Genomic DNA, 23,825 nt, shown 5'->3' on the forward strand with positions numbered 1-23,825 from the left:
TAGCATGGGCAGTTCAGGCCGACAAGTCCCTGAACACCTCCCACAGATACAGTATATGCAAACAACAAGAAACTTACTGCAAATTGTTTGGTTTTTTTTTTGCTGGGATCTCCTTTGGTCTGCAGCCCGAATTCATTGATGATCAACCACTTCTGACATCAACTTTTGTTCGATATTGAGGGAGAGTGCAGAGCACACCAGGACACCAGCATGCAGGATTTTCAACTGAACTTTATTGATAACTCTGCTTGTACAGGATGTGAACTCCTCCCATGTGGGAGTGGCTAGCTGAATGACATTGCATTAACGAGGAGGGGTGAAAACGGGGTGGGGACAGAGGGGGGCATAACGGGGTAGGAGGGGGAAATGTGGTTATAGAGAAAGGGGGAAGAGGTGGGGACAGGGGGTTGGGTTGAATGGGTGGACCCGGGGAGGGGGTAAAGAGGTGGGAACAGAGGGGGGAGTAGAAACCTGTGGGGGAGACAAAGGGGGAGGGATAAGAACGGGGTGGGGCAGAGAGAAGACGTGGGGTGGGACAGGATGGAGGTGTTAGAGTGTGGTGGGGATAGAGGGAGAAAGGGATAGGGACAGAGGGGGAGTAGGGGAACTAGGTGGAGATGGTGAGAGTGGAGAAAGAGGTGTGGACAGAGGGGGTAGGGAACAAAAGGGGAGGGGAGAATGGGGTGGGGCGGAGGGGTGAGGGGAGAGCAGGGGACAGGGCGGGAGGGTGAAAATGTGGTGGGAACAGCGGGGGAGGGATCAGAAGGGGTGGGGGCGGAGGGAGGATGAGGAGGGCTGGGGATGGGAGAGAGAGAGAATGGGGCAGGGGTAGAGAGGGTGGGGTAGAACGGAGTGGGGAAGGAGGGAGGACGAGGAGGGCTGGGACAGGGTGAGAATGGGGTGGGGACGGGAGGGAGGGGGAAAGAGGTGTGGACGGAGGAGGCAGGGGAACGGGGTGAACAGAGTGGGGGAGAAAGGTGAGAAGGGGTGAGAACAGGGTGTAGCTGGGGGAGGAGTGAGCGGGGTGGGGACGGGGGAAGGGATGAGAATGGGTTGGGGACAGAGGGAGGAAGGGGGAGGGATGGGGAAGGGGGGAGGGGTGGAAACAGGTGGGGATGTCTGTCCAGGAAACAGTGACAATAGTGGAAGTATGCAAACTCAATAACTGATTTATTGTAACAAAGTCTATTTTTAATCAAAAATCATCTGACAAAAACAGGCATTGCCAAACATTGGCATTATAAAGGAACTGAAATTTAGTGTCTTGCACAGAGAGGTTACAGTGTCATAGGGCCTCGGACACAGGGAGAGAACGGCGGGGGTGATGGACGTTCAACTTACTCTCTGTGGTGCTGAGGGGAAAGTTCAGGAACAGGGGCACCCGGTCCAGGAGCTGAAAATCACGGCACACACTCTCACACTGAAATACACGGAGAATTAACTTCACTCTCACACACAGTATTACCCCCACTGTCACACAGAACCACCCACTCTCCCACAGAGAATTACCCCACTCTCACAGAATTACCACCAGCCTCACACAGAATTACACCATTTCACACAGAATTACCTGTTTCACACAGAACCACACACACTCTCACAGAATTACACACACACAGTAAATTAGCAACACATGCAGAAAGACACAGAGAATTATTCAAGTACATACAGAGATGTATCCCCACAGTCACACAGAATTATCGAACACACAGACACACAAACACATGAAAAACAGGATGGGACGGTCACTCTGTGGGAGGGGTGGTACTGAGGGAGAGTCACACCGTGGGTGGTGGTAACGAGGGAGGGTCACACTGTGGGAGGGGTGGTACTGAGGGAGGGTCACACTGTGGGAGGGGTGATACTGAGGGAGGGTCACACTGTGGGAGGGGCGGTACTGAGGGAGGGTCACACTGTGGGAGGGGTGGTACTGAGGGAGGGTCACAGTGTGGGTGGTGGTAACGAGGGAGGGTCACACTGTGGGAGGGGCGGTACTGAGGGAGGGTCACACTGAGGGAGTGTCACACTGTGGGAGGGGTGGTACTGAGGGAGGGTCACACTGTGGGAGGGGCGGTACCGAGGGACGGTCAAACTGCGTGGGAGAGGGTGGGCTCTTGGTCCAAGTCGAGGAATCGCGTGGCATGATGGACTCCCATTCTTCTTCAGTTTGTTCCGGAATAGCATCTCCTTCACAGCCTGGGTCTTGAGGTTGGAAGCTTGTATGAAGATACTTTAATATTAACAAGGTTTTGGTATTTTGCCTGAAAAAATTCGGCGGCACTGATGGAGGGTCACACTGTTGGAGGTTGGCTCACACTGTGGCAGTGCCAATTCACATAACGCAGGCATCTCGGAGCGATGCCCGTCTTGCCATTTCGCGACGCGCCAAAGCGTTTCCTGTACAGGCTGCTCCTGTACACGTTCCGCTTCTTCACCCTCGTCTGGCGACCGGACTCGTCATAGCGGTCCGTGTTACCATCCGACAGTCGGGGAGACCCCCAGTACATTGGCGACCTGGGGCAGAAGGTGTTTCATGGGGCATTGTCGTGCAATAGACTTTTAGGTACGTTCACCGTCCAACTGTCCATTCTGCGGCCGGGGGGAGTCAGTGTGGGACCGACGTATAAAGGGAGTGTGGGAGGTTGCAGCCCCTGTTTGAGTTTCTGAAAGGGCCGCTGCTCAGGCTCTGGTCGGACTTCAGCCGCGAGCTTCATATGGACGGGCACCCAGTACGGAAGGGAGCGGGTCACTCTGTGGATTTAATAGTCAGCTTGCTCCTGGGCCCGGCCAAAATGGCATTGATGGGTCTAGGCGGCGGGCAGTCGAGGGCTCTGCTGGGCCGACTGCCTGCTCCTCGTCCGAGGCTACGTTCGTGCTTGGCTGTCCTTGGAGAGGGAGCATGCGGTGGCAAGGGGTACAGTGAGGGATTTCCGGGAGCGGTGCCCCTCTCCAGGAATTGGCTGTTTTATAGACAGTAGTAATCACATTTTAATTTCAATTTATTCACTGCCTTGTAAATACTAGATGTTCGTATTTTCTGTATTCTTGTGTAAATAAACTTTAGTAGTTTTGTAAAAAAAAAAGGGGGGGCAGTCCTGAGAGGGGGGGAATGAGACAAGTGGACAGATATTTTGACAAGGCCTTTGACAAGGTCCCGCATGGGAGGTTAGTTAGGAAAATTCAGTCGCTAGGTATACATGGAGAGGTGGTAAATTGGATTAGACATTGGCTCGATGGAAGAAGCCAGAGAGTGGTGGTAGAGAATTGCTTCTCTGAGTGGAGGCCTGTGACTAGTGGTGTGCCACAGGGATCAGTGCTGGGTCCATTGTTATTTGTCATCTATATCAATGATCTGGATGATAATGTGGTAAATTGGATCAGCAAGTTTGCTGATGATACAAAGATTGGAGGTGTAGTAGACAGTGAGGAAGGTTTTCAGAGCCTGCAGAGGGACTTGGACCAGCTGGAAAAATGGGCTAAAAAATGGCAGATGGAGTTTAACACTGACAAGTGTGAGGTATTGCACGTTGGAAGGACAAACCAACGTAGAACATACAGGGTTAATGGTAAGGCACTGAGGAGTGCAGTGGAACAGAGGGATCTGGGAATACAGATACAAAATTCCCTAAAAGTGGCGTCACAGGTAGATAGGGTCGTAAAGAGAGCTTTTGGTACATTGGCCTTTATTAATCAAAGTATTGAGTATAAGAGCTGGAATGTTATGATGAGGTTGTATAAGGCATTGGTGAGGCCGAATCTGGAGTATTGTGTTCAGATTTGGTCACCAAATTACAGGAAGGATATAAATAAGGTTGAAAGAGTGCAGAGAAGGCTTACAAGTATGTTGCCAGGACTTGAGAAACTCAGTCACAGAGAAAGGTTGAATAGGTTGGGACTTTATTCCCTGGAGCGTAGAAGAATGAGGGGAGATTTGATAGAGGTATATAAAATTATGATGGGTATAGATAGAGTGAATGCAAACAGGCTTTTTCCACTGAGGCAAGGGGAGAAAAAAACCAGAGGACATGGGATAAGGGTGAGGGGGGAAAAGTTTAAAGGGAACATTATGGGGGGCTTCTGCACACAGAGAGTGGTGGGAGTATGGAATGAGCTGCCAGATGAGGTGGTAAATGCGGGTTCTTTTTTAACATTTAAGAATAAATTGGACAGATACATGGATGGAAGGTGTATGGAGGGATATGGTCCGTGTGCAGGTCAGTGGGACTAGGCAGAAAATGGTTCGGCACAGCCAAGAAGGGCCAAAAGGCCTGTTTCTGTGCTGTAGTTTCTATGGTTTCTATATTAGTGAGTCCACTATGTGCATTCAGTGAGCCCAAAGCCGGTCTCTCCCTTCTGTCCTTGTATCCACAACCTTTACCCACCCCACAGGCCCATCGGCCCCTCTAGCTCTCCTAGCCCCACTCCCTTCAGGGATATGCCTTGCTGCGGAGAGGGCATCCCATACGGACTGCTGCTCGCTGCAGAAAGAAGGGGAGTCTTTCTCGGACACGGGACATAAACACGCACCCCAACACCCAACCCCACTCGCCGCTTCTCATCAGCGGTCCTGCTCAGCCGACCTGGAGGAGTCAGGCGGGGCCGGCATGTCGTGCGCTTGCTGCCCCTCGGGGGAGCAGCCGTCCTGGGCGGGGGCAGTAATAGGGATCACCACCCCCAGCTGGGCGCCGCTGTCCTCGACCACGACCACATTGGCCACTAATTTACGGAGGACGGGAGTAGCGGGGATGAGGGGCCTCCTGCTCAGGCTGCCACTGGCCCCGGGCGCAGATGGCCCCTCTTGGGGACCAGGCTGGGCCCGGAGCGTGCCCTCCCCTCGGTCAGCGGGACCTGCCCGCCGCCGGCGCCGGGAGCCGCCGAACCTCCTCAGCGCCGCGCGCACCGTCCCGGCCGCCACCACCCCTCCTGTCGGGGAGAGGCCCCAGCTCCTTGGCCTCTTCCCGGCCGCTGGCCCCTCGCCACCTGAGGGTGCCTGTGGACCTTCTGTAGCACCGGGGTCGCTCCCCTCGGGGCCCGGGGAGCTTGGCGCAGCGCCGGGGTCGCTGGCCCGGGGCTCGGTGAGCGGGTTATGGCTGGGGCTGGGGTCCGCCGGCTCCCCTGGTGCCATGAGCAACCGGCTGAGCCTCCAAGAGAGCTTTGCCTTCCTCGGGGGGCGGGAGCCTGGCTCTGACGCCGAGGCCCGGCGCCTCTCTGGCTCAAACTTGGTGCCCTCGGCGAAGGAGACCGACGGCCGCTTAGGAGCAGCCACGCTGGAGGTGCGGGGGATTTGCACCGGCTGCAGCCGCTCCTCGCTGGCCGCCTCCCCCGTCTCGGCCGGCAGATAGTTACAGCGGGAGCCCGGCTCCTGGTAGGTGTTGCCTGGTGCTGACGGGAGACTCTCTATGGAGGAGAGAGAGCGCAGAGGATTAGTGCTCCCATCGGATCCCGATCTACCCTTTAGCCCCACCCTGATCGCCCTTCACCCGCTCATCACTCTCCTCTCCCCAACTTCCCACCCTCAGTTACCCCCTCAACTGTCCCCACTCACAGCCCCCTCCACTCTTGTTACCCCCCCCACCTGCGCCTGCAAATCCCTGACCCTCCCCTCTCACATCCCACCTCCTCCAGTAGGGGATTCGCCACCCATTCCTATTGCGTGTCCTACCGCGCCCCCACCCTCTCCAACAGCACTCACCCCCTCCCGCTCACCTTCCATGGGCGGGGTGCAGTACACTGGACCCTCGTCGTCCGTGTCGAACGAGTCTGAGTCCCAGACCGCCGAGGGGGTGTCAATGAAGCTGCAGTTCAGGGTGAGGTCGGCGTCGTGGGGCAACACTGGGGGGGGAGGGGTGAACAGGGAGGTAACTATTACTGGCATCAAGCAGTGCGTCCCGGGTCTAATTCCAACCATCCCTTCTTGGCACACTCACCGTCCTTCCCGATACACTCACCGGTCACACTCACTACCCCTCCCGATACACCCACCAATCACACTCACTACCCCTCCCGATACACTCACTACCCTTCCCGATACACCCACCGGTCACACTCACTACCCCTCCCGATACACTCACTACCCTTCCCGATACACTCACCAATCAGACTCACTACCCCTCCCGATACACCCACCAATCACACTCACCGTCCTTCCCGATACACCCACCAATCACACTCACTACCCCTCCCGATACACTCACTACCCTTCCCGATACACCCACCGGTCACACTCTCTACCCCTCCCGATACACTGACCACCCTTCCCGATACACCCACCGGTCACACTCACTACCTCTCCCGATACATTCACCACCCTTCCCGATACACCCACCAATCACACTCACTACCCCTCCCGATACACCCACCAATCACACTCACTACACCTCCCGATACACTCACTACCCCTCCCGATACACCCACCAATCACACTCACTACACCTCCCGATACACTCACCAATCATACCCACTACACCTCCCGATACACTCACTACCCCTCCCGATACACCCACCAATTACACTCACTACCCCTCCCGATACACCCACCAATCACACTCACTACACCTCCCGATACACTCACTACCCCTCCCGATACACCCACCAATCACACTCACTTATTATTATCTAAATGGAGTCAAGTTAGGAAAAGGGGAAGCACAATGAGATCTGGGTGTTCTTGTACATCAGTCACTGAAAGTGTAGAAAGCTAATGGCATGCTGGCCTTCGTAACAAGGGGAATTGAGTATAAGAGCAGAGAGGTCCTTCTGCAGCTGTACAGGGCTCTGGTGAGACCACACCTGGAGTACTGTGTGCAGTTTTGGTCTCCAAATTTGAGGAAGGACATTCTTGCTATTGAGGGAGTGCAGCGTAGGTTCACAAGGTTAATTCCCGGGATGGCGGGACTGTCATACGTCGAAAGACTGGAGCGACTGGGCTTGTATACTCTGGAATTTAGAAGGCTGGGAGGGGATCTTATTGAAACATAGAAAATTATTAAGGGATTGGACACGCTGCAGGCAGGGAGCATGTTCCCACTGATGGGTGAGTCCAGAACCAGAGGCCACAGTTTAAGAATTAGGGGTAGGCCATTTAGAACGGAGTTGAGAAAAAACTTTTTCACCCAGAGAGTGGTGGATATACGGAATGCTCTGCCCCAGAAGGCCGTGGAGGCCAAGTCTCTGGATGCTTTCAAAAAAAGAGATGGATAGAGCTCTTAAAGATAGCGGAATCAAAGGTTATGGGGATAAGGCAGGAACTGGATACTGATTGTGGATGATCAGCCATGATCACAGTGAATGGCGGTGCTGGCTCGAAGGGCCGAATGGCCTACTCCTGCACCTATTGTCTATTTTCTACCCCTCCCGATACACTCACCACCCCAGGACACACTCGCCTGACGGACTCGGCAGTAGCCTGTATGCTTCTGGGTACTGGGGGAATTGTGGATATGGGTACACTGCAGGAAAATGATCAGTACGAGTGCAGAGCACAAGAGGGGAGTGCTACCGCCTTACAGCTCTGGAGACCCGGGTTCAGTCTCCGGGGATGCTGGACATAGTCTGCACACTCTCCGTGTGACCGACTTGGTGCTCTCCTTCTAACCAGCTCTAAAATCAGTCTTCAGCCAGTGTTGCAGTGGCTTCGGCCGTCAGACTTCGAAGCCGGCCTGGGTTTGAATCCGGCCGGCTCCTTGCACGCTTTTCATCCGTGCTCGGTTGAGCGACGAGCTAGCAACTCGGGCGCGTAAAGAACAGACAAAATGCTGCAGAAGCGGCAAAAATGCCGCCCGATGCCCCACATGGCGGAAAAGGAACAACAACAAAGTTAATCTAACCCTTCACCTCTACATAACCCTCCAGTTTTCTATCATCCATTTGCCTATCCAAGAGTTTCTTAAATGTCCCTAATGTACCTGCCTCTACCACCACCCCCGGCAGTGCGTTCCACGCACACACCGCTCTCTGTAAAAAAAACTACCTCTGACATACCCTGTACTTTCATCCACTCTCCTGGTATTAGCCATTTCTGTCCAGGTTCATTCTAATCTGCATCTGCACCGTCAAATACAGCCCGGGTTCAATTTCCTGTGTGGCCATACCAATCTCAACCCGGGTTCACTCTCACTTGTAGATACACTGTCCAATCACAACCATGTTCACTCTCACTTGTAGACACATTGTCCAATCAGAACCATGTTCACTCTCACTTGTAGATACACTGTCCTATCACGGCCCAGGTTCACTCTCACTTGTGGACGCACTGTCCAATCACATCCATGTTCACTCTCATTTGTAGACACACTGTCTAATCACAACCATGTTCACGCTCACTTGTAGACACGCTGTCCAATCACAACCAGGTTCACGTGGACGTACTATCCAATCACATCCATGTTCATTCTCACTTATAGACACACTGTCCAATCACAGCCAGGTTCACTCTCACCTGTAACCTTTGGCAGTTTCTGATTGCCGAGGGTGAAGCAGGAAGCAGGAGAGCGGAGATTGGCGAGCACACACCAGACGTGATGCTTCATCCTTGCTATTGGTCCACTGTCGTTGTCCACGACCCTGAACAGATCCGACAGGAGAACTCCTCAATATTTCGGGATATTTAAACCATGGGGAGGGGAGAGGAGAAAGGAGCCCGTGAAAGGACCAAGGCAGTAGGGATATCAGACACAGGATCAGTCTGGGATGAGCTGAGAGGCGGAAGCGTGGCACAACAGTAACGTTAGCCTAACACTTCACAGCACCGGTACCAAGGGTTCAATTGCCGCCACTGTCTGCACGTTCTCCCTCTTGAATGTGTGGGTTTCCTCCGGGTGCTCAGGTTTCCTCCCACAGTCCAAAAGGACATGCGGGTTGGGGTTAGTGAGTTGTGGGCATGCTACGCTGGCACCAGAAACATGGCGACACTTGTGGGCTGCCCCCAGCACATCTTCAGACTGTGTTGGTCGTTGACACAAAATGATACATTCCACTGTATCGCCATCTAAAGTCCTCAGAAGGCCGACACCATCGAGATGGGCAGAATAGACTCCTGGGCCTCACCTGCCTCCCTGTCCTCAATGACACACAGGGGACCTCTGACACGCTGTCACGACCTAAGCGTTGAATATGCAGAGGGCGGCGGCCACTGTTTCCCACGAAATACCCAATACTTCCACACGCAGTCCACCTCCCCCCAGCTTCGGCCCTCGGCCCCAGCAAACGCCGGTGACTCCCTACCTGCCAGCGGGATCGTCCGCCTCACCTCCACAGCAGCAGCAGAGGAGGCAGAGGAACAGGAGGATCGAAAGGAGAACGGCAGCTGTCACCACTCCAGCCGTACCTGCGGAGTGGGAGAAGAACACGGAATTCGTAAAGGGGTTAGAGGGAAGCCGCGAAGTTCAGAGGAGGGGATTTTGGAGGTCAGGGCCGATGCTGGAAAATCGATGATGGGGGCATTGAAGTGAGCGAGGACAGGAGGGGGTCACTGTACCGGGGAGGGATTAGGGTAAATGTTAATCGACAGGGAAATGGCAAAGCTGGGACCTGGGCCATTTACACCTCCCTTTAACCAGGAGCCAGAGGTGAAATTCCTGTGGGATTAACCCTGCTTTAGCGGCCCAGCGGGACCACCTGCACAACGGAGCTCAGGACCCCGCGGACGCTCGTTCTCCCAGCGAGGCAGCAGCGCCGGCAATGGGACGTGAAGAGATCCCGGAGAGGAAATACTACCGAGTGGAACGGGATCCCGCCACTGCAGCCCCCATCCAGCGTGCGACCCTGGAGAAAGCGGGCCTGATCCTAAACATTCCAGGGAATGTTAAGGAGTAGATCCAATCCCAATCTGATGTGGGATACCAAGAGCACTAGCATCTGGCCCAATCCCAACCCAATAAAGTAAAGGCATCCGTTAGTCTCGCGAGACCATGGATCTGCGCCTGGAAAGTCTTCACTCTGGGCAAGGTTGTATGGAAGACCAGCAGTTGCCCGTGCTGCAAGTCTCCCCTCTCCACGACACCGATGTTGTCCAAGGGAAGGGCATTAGGACCCATACAGCTTGACAACAGTGTCGTCGCAGAGCAATGTGTGATTAAGTGCCTTACTCAAGGACACAACACATTGCCTCGGCTGGGGCTCGAACTCACGACCTTCAAGTCGCTAGTCCAATGCCTTAACCACTTGGCCACGTGCCCACATCCAACCCAATATGGATGGTATATTGGAGAGCACGTTGATCCCAACCGAATGTGGAATCTGGGGAACGGTGAAAAACAGATCGAATTCCAATTCAATGTGGAAAACCTGGAAACAAGAATTAGCCCAATCCCAATCTGATGTTAGATATCAGGTAGTGGCGGGACCAGGTCCAATGCCAATTTAACGTGAGGTACCGGGAGCAGTGCGACCAGGTCCAATCCCAGTCTAATGTGGGATATTGGAAAGAGGTGAGATTTCACTTTGACATGGTGTATTGGGCGACAGAGTACGAGGTCCAAATCCCTTCGGTAGAAGTTGGGATGCGTCCCTATCCCTGTGGTCAGGGACAGATCGATCACTATAGGCAGCATGGTAGAGGTAAGTCTTTACAGCGCCTTCGTCCCGGGTTCGATTCCAGTCACTGTCTGTAAGGAATGTGTATATCCTCCCGTTGACTGTGTGGGTTTCCTCCGGATGCTCCGGTTTCCTCCCACATTCCAAACAGATACAAGTTAGCGTTATTAAGTTGAAGGCATATTATGTTGGTTCCGGAAGTGCGTTGACGCTTGCGGGCTGCCCCCAGCACAAACAACACATTTCATTGAAAGTTTGGATTACGCGTGACGAATAAGGCTGATCTTTACACTCACTGAGAGGGCAGCTTCCGGTCACGTGGTCACACGTCGCTCCCAGACAGCGGCAGCTCATCGAGCAGTTCACGCCGTGCGTTCCCATCTGGCAGCTGGAATTACAGCTGGAATACAACAAGAACTCTGGGAATACTGAAGTCTGGGAGAGAGAATCAACCAATGGCCAGGACAGTGTGAAAACAAAGGATCAATATTGATAGATAGTATTGACATAGACGGGTGAATGGTCGCAGTCTTTTCCCCAGGAGTTGGGGAATCAGGAATCAGGTTTAATATCATTGGCAGACAGTGTGCCATGAAATAGGTTGCTGTACCTTGCAATACATCATCCCAATAATAAACTATAAATTACAATTAGAAATATATATAACATTGATAAGTATTGCAAAGAGGAGAGAAAAAAGAATGAAAATAGCGAGGTAGTGTACATGAGTTCAATGTCCATCCAGAAATCTGACAGCAGAGGGAAAAACGTGTTCCTGACTCGTCGAGTGTGGGTCTTCAGGTTGCTGTACTTCCTCCTTGATGGTAGCAATCAGAACAGAGCATGTGCTGGGTGCTGGGTGATGGGGTGGGGTGGGGCAGTGATGGATGCTGCCTTTTCCAGGCATCACTTTATCCCGGATGGCGGGGCAGGCCAGAGCTCATGATGGAGCTGGCTGAGTTTACAACTTTCTGCCGCTTTTTCCGGTCCTTTGCGGAGGCTCCACCATATCAGGCGATGAAGCGACTAGGACATACAACTAGAGAAAATAAGTTTACGATGGGGGGGGGAGACTAAATAGGATTCGGAGGGGCAACTTCACCCAGAAGGTGGTCCAAATATGTAACGAGCTGCCAGAGGAAGTGGCTGTGGCAGGTACATTAACAACATTCAAGAGGTACTGTACCTGGACAGAGACATGGACTGGAAATATTTCACAGGATGTACACCAAACACGAGCAAATGGAACGAGCTTGGATTGGCATCCTGCTTATGGACTGGTTGGGCCATATTGTACAAGTCTAATGTCTGGAAGCAGCAGACCATCCAGCCAAACATGCCTGTGTGATTGTACAGAGTCACTGTGTATTCACAATGAGGGTCACTCACTGTGTGACTGTACAGAGTCACTGTGTATTCAGGATGAAGGTCACTATGTAACTGTATAAAGTCACTGTTTATTCAGCTGAGGGTCACTGTGTAACTGTACAGAGTCACTGTTTATTCAGGTTGAGGGTCACTCACTGTGTAACTGCACAGGGTCACTGTTCATTCAGGGTGAAGATTGCTGTGTAACTGTACAGAGTCACTGTGTATTCAGGGTGAAGATTGTTGTGTAACTGTATAGAGTCACTGTTTATTCAGATGAGGGTCACTGTGTAACTGTACAGAGTCACTGCCGGATACCTATTGTGACGGTGTTGCTGTGTGGTTGGTGTCAGCGATGGGTGACCCTGTGTTGTGCACCTGGCTCTTTCCTGGTTACTGACCTGTCTCCGGTATACCCCGCATCGCAGATGCATTCCCCTGTCACGTGGTGGCATGTCCCATGGTAACAGTCCGGACAGGATGATCGACATTCGGCGCCGTAGGTTCCAGTCGCACAGGGAGTGTCACACCTGGTCGGTAACAGGGAGTGTGGTCACCGCGAGCTCAGAGCACGCAGAGATTCCCAGCAATCACAGCCTGCACTGCTGTGCACAGGCCGCCGGGCCACGCAGCCGTCCGACCACGCACTAGAGCACCAGACCTCACAGTGAACCAACGGACCGTGCGGTGGCTACCGTGAACTGCGGGACCGCGCGCTGGATACAGTGAACAGGGATCCATGCACTGGATACAGTGAACAGAGGAACCGTGCACCGGCATTGTGTCTTACAACATGCAAGTCAATGTGAAGAGGCGTCGACCTGTAGAAAGCACAGTGGAAGGGGAAATACTGAGGGAGGTTCACACACTTGCAGGATTTACTCGTGGGCTTGGTCGGGGCCTGGTCAGGATTGCTGTTCACAGGGCCAGGTGGCGGACAGTCGAGGGCTCTGCCGGGGCCGACTGTCTGCCCCTCGAATTGCCCGGCCGTCCTTGAAGAGGGAACATGCAGTCATGATGGAAACGGGGGGGGGGGGGGAGATTACCTTGAGTGGTGACCCTCCCCAGGTAATTAACCGTTTTATAAACAGAAACAATCATATTTTAATGTGAATTTATTCACTATTGTGAATGCTGAATGTTTGTATTTTGTGTAGTTTTGGAGAGAATAAAGGGGGCAGGATTGAAGGAACATCGCACTGTAGAGGGCGTATTCAGGAAGCGCCACAGCTGAATTGCCCCACACTCTGGAATTGCACTGGAGAGGCTGCAGCGCATACTTAGTGGGGTGGTGTTCGGGTGGGACGGTTCCAGGAGCGGACAATGGACGGTCTGAGGCTTGTGAGAAGGTTAGGTGTATGGAACGAAGAGGGAGACAGACAGGTGATTCTGTGGACGCGAAGAAATACAGCATGGTAGTTTGCCTCCCAGGTGCCAGGGTCCACTAAGTTTCTGAACGCATCTACAATATCCTGAAAAGGGAGGGTGAGCAGCCAGAAGTTGTGGTACATGTTGGTACCAACCACATAGAAAGAAAAAGGTAGGAGGTCCTGAAAACAGAATACGGGGAGTTGGGAAGGAAGTTGAGAAGCAGGACCTCAAGGGTAGTAATCTCGAGATTGTTCCCTGTGCCACGTGACAGTGAGGATAGGAATAGAATGACGTGACAGATAAATGCATGGCTGAAGAATTGGAACAGGGGTAGGGATTCAGATTTCTAGATAATTGGGACTCTTCTGGGGCAGGTGTGACCTGTACAAAAAGGGATGGGTTGCACTTGAATCCGAGGGGGACCAATACTCTTGCAGGCAGGTTTACAAGAGCTGTGGGGGTGGTTTAAAATAATATATCGGGGGATGGGACCCAGGTGATAGAGCTGAGGATGAGCTAGCAGGTTTACAAGTCGATGAGGGGTGTAACATGAATGTAAGGAAGGACAAGCCAATGATTGGGAACAAATGCAGACAGAGCAAAGAGTTAAATTGTACCACAGAGGCAAAATTCAAAAAGGTGAAGAATGCAGAACTGAAGATGCTGTATTTAAATATGTAGTATTCAGAATAAGGTGGATGAACGCTCGGCATAATTAAAGATTGGTCAGTATGATGTTGTGGGCATCACTGAGTCTTGGCTGAAAGAAGGTCAGAGTTGGGAGCGTAACATCAAAGGATAGACTTTGTATCAAAGGACAGGCAGGAAGGCTTAGGCAGTGGTGTGGCTCTTTTGGTAAGAAATGGAACTACATCTTTAGAAAGAGGTGACATTGGGTCAGAGAATATTGATTCTTTGTGGGTGGTGTTAGGAAACTGCAATGGTAAAGAAAAACATTATGGGAATCATATATAGCCAAGATGTGGGGTTGAGATTGCAAAGGGAGCTGGAAAGGGCATGTAATAAGGGTAATGTCACAATTGTAATGGGGGACTTCAAAATGCACGGGATTGGGAAAAACGAGCTGGTGTCAGGGAAAGGCTATCTTAGATTGACTGTTGTGCAACAACCCAGATCTTATTAGGGAGCTTAATGTAAAGGAACACTTAGGAGACAGTGATCATAATATGATTCAATTCATACTGCAATTTGAGAGGGAGACGCATGTCAGTATCACAATGGAATAAAGGGAATTACAGAGACATGAGAGAGGAGCTTGCCCAGGTGGATTGGAGGAGGATACTGGTGGGGATGCCAGCAGAGCAGAGGTGGCTGAATTTTCTGGGAATAGTTCACAAGGTGTGGGATAGATATGTCCCATAGCAGGGTACCAAACATTTTTCTTTTTCAGTTATATAAAGAGTAAAGGGGAGGTGAGAGTTGATATTGGATCACTGGAAAATGATGCTGGTGAGATAGGAATGGGGGATAAAGAAATGGCAGATGAATTTAATGGGTATTTTGCTTCAGTCTTCACTGAGGAAGACACTAGCAGTGTGCCAGTGATCTGGGAGTGTCAGGGAGCACAAGTGAGTGCCATTTCTATTACAAAGCAAAAAAGTGCTTGGGAAACTCAAAGGTCTTAAGGTGGATAAGTCACCTGGGCCAGATGAACTACAACCCAGAGTCCTGAGAGAGGTTACTGAAGAGATAATGAATGCATTGGTCATGATCCTTCAAGAATCACTTGATTTTGGCATGGCCCCAGGGTAGTGGAAAATTGCAAATGTCACTCCACTCTTTTAGAAGGGAGAAAGGCAAAAGAAAGGAAATGATAGGCCAGTTAGCCTAACCTCGGTGGTTGGGAAAGTGTTGTACTTCATTATTAAGGATGAGGTTTCGGGTACATGAAGACTAATGATAAAGTAAGTCAAAATCAGCATGGTTTCTGTCAAGGGAAATCTTGCTTAGCAAATCCATTAGAGTTCTTTGAGGAAGAAACTCGCAGGATGGACAAAAGAGAGGCAGTGAATGTCATTTACTTGAATTTTCAAAAGTAAGATAAGGTGCCATACATGAGGCTGCCTAACAAGATAAAATCCTATGGCGTTACAGGAAAGACACTGGAATGGCTGACAGGCAGGAGGTAGCGAGTGGGAATAAAGGTGCCTTTTCTGCTTGACTATCAGTGATTAGTGATGCTCCTCAGGGGTCAGTATTGGGACTGCTACTTTTCAGATTGTTTGTCAATGATTTGGATAATGGAATTGATGGCTTTGTGGCAAAGTCTGCGGATGATACAAAGATAGGTGAAGGGTAGGTGGTGCTGAGGAAGCAATGCAATTGTACCAGGACTTAGACAAATTGGAAGAATAGGCAAAAAAGTGGCTGATGGAATACAGCGTTGGGAAATGTATGATAATGCATTTTGGTAAAAGGAACAATAGTGCAGACTATTATCTAAATGGGGAGAAAGTTCAAACATCAGAGGTGCAAAGGGACTTGGGAGTCCTCGTGCAAGGCTTCCAGAAGGTTAATTTATTGGTTGCGTCTGTGGTAAAGGTGGCAAATGTAATGTTGGCATTTATTTCAAGAGGAATAGAATATCAAAGCCAGCAGATAATGCAGAGGCTTTATAAGACACTAGTCAGGCCGCACTTGGAGTATTGTCAACAGTTTTGGGCCCCATATCTCAGAAACAATGTGTTGTCATTGGAGAGGGCCCAGAGGAGGCTCACGAGGATGATTCCGGGAATGAAGGGGTTAACATATGAGGAGCGTTTGGCAGCTTTGGGCCTGGACTCACTGGAATTTAGAAGAATATGGGGGGGATCTCAATGAAACCTACCGAATTAATAGGATGGGTGTGGAGAGGATGTTTCCTATGGTGGGGGTATCCAGAACTAGAGGGCACAGCCTCCAAATTGAGGGGCGACCTTTTAGAACGGAGCTAAGGAGGAAGATTTTTTTAGCCAGAGAGTAGTGAATCTGTGGAATGCTCTGCCACAGACTGCGGTGGAGGCCAAGTCCATGGGTATATTTAAGGCGGAAGTTGATAGTTTCCTGATTGGTCAGGGCATCAAAGGATACGGCGAGAAGGCAGGTGTATGGGGTTGAGTGGGATCTGGGATCAGCCATGATTGAATGGCGAAGCAGACTTGATGGGCTGAATGGCCTAACTCTGCTCCTGTGTCTTATGGAGCGCGGAACTGGGAGAGCACGCATGTCTGGGGGCGTCCAACCAAGAGCGAGCGGCGCCGGGAGCATGCGGGACAGGAAGAGCGCGCACGGATGGAAGTGCACAGTGCGTGGAGTCCGTCTCGGGCCGAAGTCGTGAACGAAAACAGGAGAACGAGCGGCGCCGGGAGTACGCGCAGGCCGGGATCACGTACCTGGGTTGCGTCCATCCCGGGTCGCAGGCCGCACAGTGACCTGTGTGGACGTTACAGGGCTCACCATCCCGGCACCGGGGACACTGGCCCGCACAGCTCTCTCCGTGGGAGCCGGCGGGGCAGAGCTGGTCGCAGCGGCTCCCAGTCCAACCTGCCTCACACACCAGGCAGGACCCGTCCTCGGGAGAGCAGGGCTGGTCTCCCTTACAATGGCCACACCTGGCAGAGAAAGCACACTAAGCGGACAGACGGCACTGCACTCCAAATCCTAGCACTAGACACTAAACACGGGGCACTGGGAGGCTGGACAGTGGGCACTAGGCTACGGGCATGACACTACACTGGGTATTGGGCAGTGGGCAATGGGTGCTGTACATTGAGCACCAGAATCCGGGGGCTGGGTGCTGGGCACTCGGCACTGGATATAGGGCCCTGGGTGTATCATTAGACGCCAGGTGTTGGGGACTAGAGCTGGACACTGACACTGGTAATATACACTGCGTGCTGGGCACTGGGACAGCGCAGTTCACTTTGCATCAAAGCAGTGGATGATCAGACCCTCCGATCCGCATCTTACCGCACCAGCTGAACCCCAGACTTTATGCGGGCAGTTCAGGAAACTGTCACAATGCAGTTCCAAATTCCACTGCGTTTATTCAGGTCCACGGGTGAGCGGAAACATCCCGGTTCACAGTGCTTCCCCTTACGGTTTCATGTAGAAACTCTGAGCTCCGGTGCTCTCTCCTCTGCGCTATCTGTCCTACTGAGAGGTCCCCGCGGTTTGTTCAAGGCTTTCAGCATCTGTCTCTTCTTTTCTAAAGTCAGTGCAGATTTTCTTAACTCCCCCAGCTAACTCCACCATGGACAGTCCCAAGCCCGGCTGCAGAATGAGGAGGGTTGAGTGTGAGGCTAGCAACCCATCCTGTAAAAACCCGGAGCTACAGAAACATCAACCGAAGCTCCAAAGGCCTCAGCCCTGGGAAAGGAAGGATCCTGGAAGATGATTCACACCTGCAGACTGGCCCAGGACAGACGACTTTGAAGAGCTGCTGCCGATGGCTTAAAACCCCAGTCAGGGTGAGGGGCTCCGAAGAGATTAAATCCCGCCCCCTCCCCCCCCCCCCCGCTCATGGTTATGGTCAGGATTTCAACTAGTAATTCCAGGTGATGTTCTTTAAAATTCCAAAATCTAAACAATATTCAGAATAAAATCTATATAAACAAAAAGAGAAGCACTTTGAAAAGCTCTTCACATTCTTGGTGTCATTTGGCTAATACATTAAATATTGTGAACACTATTTTTAAAAACCACACTACTATAACCACTGATGTGCACCTCCCCCGCCACCCCCCCCCACTCCCCAAGCTGATTACTCCTTTCATTGTTCGAGGGCGTCTCCTCCCAACTCTGCCCTTCCATGTTTGGCAGCGGAAAGAGCCTATATTTCATCAGGAGTTTGAGATTTGGTCTTTCTCCAAGGACTGGCAAATTTCTACAGATTTACTGCGGAGAGCATTCTAACTGGTTACATCACCATCTGGCGTGGAGGGGCCACTGCACAGGATCGGAAAAAGCTGCCGAGGGTTGTAACCTCAGTCAGCTCCATCATGGGCTCGAGCCTCCCCAGCACTGAGGACATCTTCAAAAGGCGATGCCTGAAAATGGCAGCTTCCATCACTAAGGACTTTCATCACCCAGGCCTGGCCCTCTTCTCATTGCTACCATCAGGGAGGGGGTACAGGAGCCTGAAGACACGCGTTTAACGTTTCAGGAACAGCTTCTTCCCCTCTGCCATCACATTTCTGAACAGACATTGAACCCGTGAACAACCGGCTTACTACTTTTTTTTCTTTTAGTGCTCTTTTTGCACACATTTAATATCTATATCTATCTATCTATATACTTATTTGTATTATTTTAATTGATTCTATTATGATTATTATTCTATAGATTTATTAAGCCCAGAAGAAAATGAATCTCAGTACATATGTACTTTGATAATAAATTTTCTTTGAAAATTTAGTGTTTAAAATTATTATGCTTTACACTGTATTTCTGCCTCAGAAGAACAAATCTCACGACATATGCCGGTAATATTAAGCCTGATTCTGATTTTGAGTCTGACCATGGTTCTTCCCCACCGAGCCCCCTGCAGCGGCTGCACGAAGATTCCCCGAGTCCCCCGTGCACGTCCTGCTGCAGCCCGCAATCTGCCAGTCGGCCGGTCCTCCGCGGACGGCTCTCTGTGCTGGTTTCGTCCAGATCCGGGGACGTCTTTCGCCGAGTTGATGGGCTTCCAAGGCCACACAGTGTCTGTCTCGCTGCGTGTCCCCAGAAACAGCTGGGGTAGACCAGAGTCCTCTGTCACGCAGCCGCTGAACAGAGGGATCCCTGCAGGTGCGGAAAATCCAGAGTGCACAAAACACTGGAGGAACTCAGCAGGTCAGGCAGCATCCATGGAGAGACCATAGACTACAAGACATAGGAAAAGAAATAGAGCATTCAGCCCATCGAGTCTGCTCCGCCGTCCCACCGAGACCCTTCATCAAGGCTGGAAAGAAAGGGGGAGAAGCCGGAACAGGAAGGTGGGGAGGACTACAAGCTGCAGGTGACAGATGAGGGGAAAGTTGGGTGGGTCGGGGAGGGGGTGCATTAGGAGCTGGGAGGTGACTGGTGAAAGGGGAGAAGGGCAGAAAAAGAAAGAGAGGAAAGATGACCATGGGAGAAAGGGAAGGAGATAGGGTGTGTGTGTGAGATAGAGGGGGGGGGTGTGAGATAGAGGGTGTGTGTGTGTGAGAGAGATAGAGGGTGTGTGTGTGTGAGAGAGATAGAGCGTGTGTGTGTGTGTGTGTGAGATAGAGGGTGTGTGTGTGTGTGAGAGATAGAGGGGGTGTGTGTGTGAGAGAGATAGAGGGTGTGTGTGTGTGTGAGAGATAGAGGGTGTGTGTGTGTGAGAGAGATAGAGCGGGTGTGTGTGTGTGTGAGATAGAGGGTGTGTGTGTGTGTGTGAGAGACAGAGGGGGTGTGTGTGTGAGAGAGATAGAGGGTGTGTGTGTGTGTGAGAGATAGAGGGGGTGTGTCTGTGAGAGAGATAGAGGGTGTGTGTGTGTGTGAGAGATAGAGGGTGTGTGTGTGTGAGAGAGATAGAGCGGGTGTGTGTGTGTGTGTGAGATAGAGGGTGTGTGTGTGTGTGAGAGACAGAGGGGGTGTGTGTGTGAGAGAGATAGAGGGTGTGTGTGTGTGAGAGAGATAGAGCGGGTGTGTGTGTGTGTGTGAGATAGAGGGTGTGTGTGTGTGAGAGAGATAGAGCGGGTGTGTGTGTGTGTGAGAGAGACAGAGGGTGTGTGTGTGTGAGAGAGAGACAGAGGGTGTGTGTGTGTGTGAGAGACAGAGGGTGTGTGTGTGTGTGTGAGAGACAGAGGGGGTGTGTGTGTGTGAGAGATAGAGGGTGTGTGTGTGTGAGAGAGACAGAGGGTGTGTGTGTGTGAGAGAGAGACAGAGGGTGTGTGTGTGAGAGAGAGAGACAGAGGGTGTGTGTGTGTGTGAGATAGAGGGTGTGTGTGTGTGTGAGATAGAGGGTGTGTGTGTGTGAGAGAGAGACAGAGGGTGTGTGTGTGAGAGAGAGACAGAGGGTGTGTGTGTGTGAGAGAGAGACAGAGGGTGTGTGTGTGTGTGAGAGAGACAGAGGGTGTGTGTGTGTGAGAGAGAGACAGAGGGGGTGTGTGTGTGTGAGAGAGAGGGTGTGTGTGTGTGTGAGAGAGACAGAGTGTGTGTGTGTGTGAGAGAGAGACAGAGGGTGTGTGTGTGTGTGAGAGAGACAGAGGGTGTGTGTGTGTGAGAGAGACAGAGGGTGTGTGTGTGTGAGAGAGAGGGTGTGTGTGTGTGAGAGAGAGACAGAGGGTGTGTGTGTGTGAGAGAGACAGAGGGTGTGTGTGTGTGAGAGAGAGGGTGTGTGTGTGTGAGAGAGAGACAGAGGGTGTGTGTGTGTGTGTGAGAGAGAGACAGAGGGGGTGTGTGTGTGTGAGAGATAGAGGGTGTGTGTGTGTGTGTGAGAGAGACAGAGGGTGTGTGTGTGTGAGAGAGAGACAGAGGGTGTGTGTGTGAGAGAGAGAGACAGAGGGTGTGTGTGTGTGAGAGAGAGGGTGTGTGTGTGTGAGAGAGAGAGACAGGGGGTGTGTGTGTGTGAGAGAGAGACAGAGGGTGTGTGTGTGTGAGAGAGAGGGTGTGTGTGTGTGAGAGAGAGACAGAGGGTGTGTGTGTGAGAGAGAGACAGAGGGTGCGTGAGAGAGAGACAGAGGGTGTGTGTGTGAGAGAGAGACAGAGGGTGTGTGAGAGAGACAGAGGGGGTGTGAGAGAGAGACAGAGGGGGTGCCTGATGACGGGTCTTGGCCTGGAGCGTCGACTGTTCATTTCTCTCTATAGGTGCTGCCTGACCTGCTGAGTTCCTCCAGCATTTTGTGCGCGGGGGAATGAACTGCGACATGGAGCCTCCGTCTCTCTCCATGCCCTGATAGAAGTATATAAGATCACAAGGGGTACAGACTGGGTAAAAGCTGACAGACTTTTCCCAAGGAGGGGCTGCTAAAAACACGAGGGCACAGGTTGATGAGAGGAGGCGGTCGAGCAGGTACTGTAGATTAACAACATTTGGACAGGAACTCGGATAGGAAAGGGTTAGGGTTATGGGCGAAACCCGGCCAAATGCAACCAGTTTAGATGGGAATCTTGGTTGGCGTGGAGCATTCGGGCCGAATAGTCAGATTCCTCTATTTCCCCTGCTCATCAGCTCTCGGGATATCACCTTGCGATATTCTGTTCCTGGCTTGAAATATTACATTAAATATCGCCACAACCTTCTCGACTCCAGAAACAATCCCGTTGTCTCCACTGTCCCAACAGACCATTAACCCTATTGTCTGCACTGTCCCAGCACAACATTAACCCCGTTGTCTCCACCGTTCCAACAGAAATTTAACCCTGTTGTGTCCACCGTCCCAACAGAACATCAACCATTACTTGGAGCTAATTCCAGTCGAACATCTTCGCACTCAGCAATTCTACTCAATCAATATATACAGTATATATTCTGCGTGTCCGTGTCTGTGTTTATAGTCATAGTCATACTCATACTTTATTGATCCCGGGGGAAATTGGTTTTCGTTACAGTTGCACCATAGATAATAAATAGTAATAAAACCATAAATAGTTAAATAGTAATATGTAAATTACCTGTGTGTATGTGTACCCATCTGTGTACGTGTGTGTGTGTGTGTGCATGTGTACCCGTCTGTGTACGTGTGTGTGTGTGTGTGTGTGTGTCTGTGTCTGTGTGCATGTGTACCCGTCTGTATACGTGTGTGTGTGTGTGTGTCTGTGTCTGTGTGCATGTGTACCCGTCTGTGTACATTTGTGTGTGTGTATCGGCCACGCGGTGACAAAAGCCGCCGCAGACCCCAGCACATGACTCTTACCTATTCTCGCAGTCCGCTCCGTAGGTACCGGCGGCGCACGGCTCACCGCAGTCGCTGCCTCGGTAGCCGGGCTGGCAGACGCAGCGGCCGTTGCGGGGGTGGCAGCTGCCATGTAGGCAGGCGCACGGCTGTTCACAGCGGTTACCCCACCAGCCGGGCTGGCACAGGCACTCCCCGGCGCTCTGGCTGCACGGCAACTGGCCGCAGTAACAGGGGATGTTACAGCGCCGACCCCACCAGCGCGGCGAGCAGGAGCAGCGGCCAGTCTGCGGGTCGCACTCGGAGCTCTCCCGCCGGCACTGGCATAACCGGGAGCAGTCTGCACCCCACCAGCCTGCTTTACAGCGGCAGCGGCCGGTGTCCGGCTCGCAGACTCCGTGCGAACAGCGGCAGCTCCGGCTGCAGTCGGGGCCCCAGCGGCCGGGCCGGCAGGAGCAGCGTCCGCTGACGGCATCGCACACACCGTGGGGGTGGCAAGAGCAGAGCTCCCGGCAGTCGGCGCCCCAGAACTGCTCCGGACAGCCTGCGGGACACAAACAAACAGAGGTCTGCGTTGATGTGACACCTACCGACGCCCCACGGGCTTCTCAAATAACGGGAGGGGTGTGGGTCTTGTCTCCGCCCTGTCATCTGAGAGCAGCGGCGGACAGCGCATGGCAGGATCCCACGCCCCTCCAACGGTGCGGTCATCCCTCATGCCGCCGCTCCCACAGTGTGACCCTCCCTCAATACCAACCCTCTGGCCACCTGACCCTCCCTCGGTACCAACCCTCTGGCCACCTGACCCTCCCTCAGTACCAACCCTCTGGCGACCTGACCCTCCCTCGGTACCAATCCTCTGGCCACCTGACGCTCCTTCAGTACCAGTGGAGGGGAAGGGAGGAGGAGGAAAGGAAAGGAGGGAAGAGGGAGAATGGAGGCAGGGAGCGGGAGGGGAGGGTGGGATGAGGGAAGGCATGCAGTGGGTGAGCACGGGCCGGTGATGGGATTCACTGGGTCTCTGCCCACTCACGGGTGACACAGTTGGCTCCGAAGTATCCGTGTGGACAGCGACACTCCTGGGGTCGGATGCAGAGCTCTCCAGGGCGACAGGAGCTCCCCCCTTCACAGATCGCTGCAGGAAGAAACATCAGGTCTGTGGCTGTCCCGTCACATTTACCATGAATACGGTGGGGGGGGGGGGGGGTCAGTGTGGAGACTGAGCAACCCCCGCCATCTTACACACCCCCAACTCAATCCCACCCGGCCACCACCAGCACCCATCATCTCATTCTCATCTCACCCCTCAGCCCCTCAATCCCACACCCTGCCACCATGCCAGAACCGCACCCCCACTCCACCATCACCCCAGCCCCCACCTGAATTCCATCTCACCACCCCACACCCCCCACACACATATTGGGAAGATGTGATCACGGTATCTATCTACTTCACACGCGCTCAGTTCTGCCCCTCCTAGACCCCCAAACTGCCAAACCTGGGACACATCTCCCTCTACAGTGGGATCCTTGACTTCCTGACCAACAGACCACAATCAGTAAGGAGAGATAGCTACATCTGCAGCTTGATTATTCTATTATGCTGATGGTCCGCAATGTGGTTCTCAGTTTCCGACTCTGCTCCCTCTCCGCTGTTGGCAACGGGGCCAGATTCTGCTCCGACTCCGACCACTGGGTTGCAGACGATACC

General features: G+C 52.5%; 1 protein-coding gene across 2 annotated transcripts in view; it reads right to left on the bottom strand.

Annotated features, from left to right (window-relative positions):
• Nucleotides 1-231: 231 nt before the first annotated feature.
• Nucleotides 232-23,825, bottom strand: part of scarf1 (scavenger receptor class F, member 1) — a 38,388-nt gene continuing 14,794 nt past the window's right edge. The window contains exons 3-11 of one of the 2 annotated variants that reach the window (XM_072242917.1): nt 23,149-23,250; nt 22,137-22,659; nt 16,665-16,883; nt 12,303-12,431; nt 10,830-10,933; nt 9,223-9,325; nt 8,438-8,562; nt 5,707-5,832; nt 232-5,397 (exon numbers count right to left, since the gene is read on the bottom strand). In XM_072242917.1, coding sequence (XP_072099018.1) covers nt 4,559-5,397; nt 5,707-5,832; nt 8,438-8,562; nt 9,223-9,325; nt 10,830-10,933; nt 12,303-12,431; nt 16,665-16,883; nt 22,137-22,659; nt 23,149-23,250 — 2,270 coding nt within the window. In that variant the 3' untranslated portion in view covers nt 232-4,558. The remainder of the gene's footprint in view (nt 5,398-5,706; nt 5,833-8,437; nt 8,563-9,222; nt 9,326-10,829; nt 10,934-12,302; nt 12,432-16,664; nt 16,884-22,136; nt 22,660-23,148; nt 23,251-23,825) is intronic. The other variant, XM_072242918.1, reaches the window with a different exon arrangement.

This window comes from Mobula birostris, chromosome 25 (assembly GCF_030028105.1).
Source record: "Mobula birostris isolate sMobBir1 chromosome 25, sMobBir1.hap1, whole genome shotgun sequence".
NCBI classification, from domain to species: Eukaryota; Metazoa; Chordata; class Chondrichthyes; order Myliobatiformes; family Myliobatidae; genus Mobula; species Mobula birostris.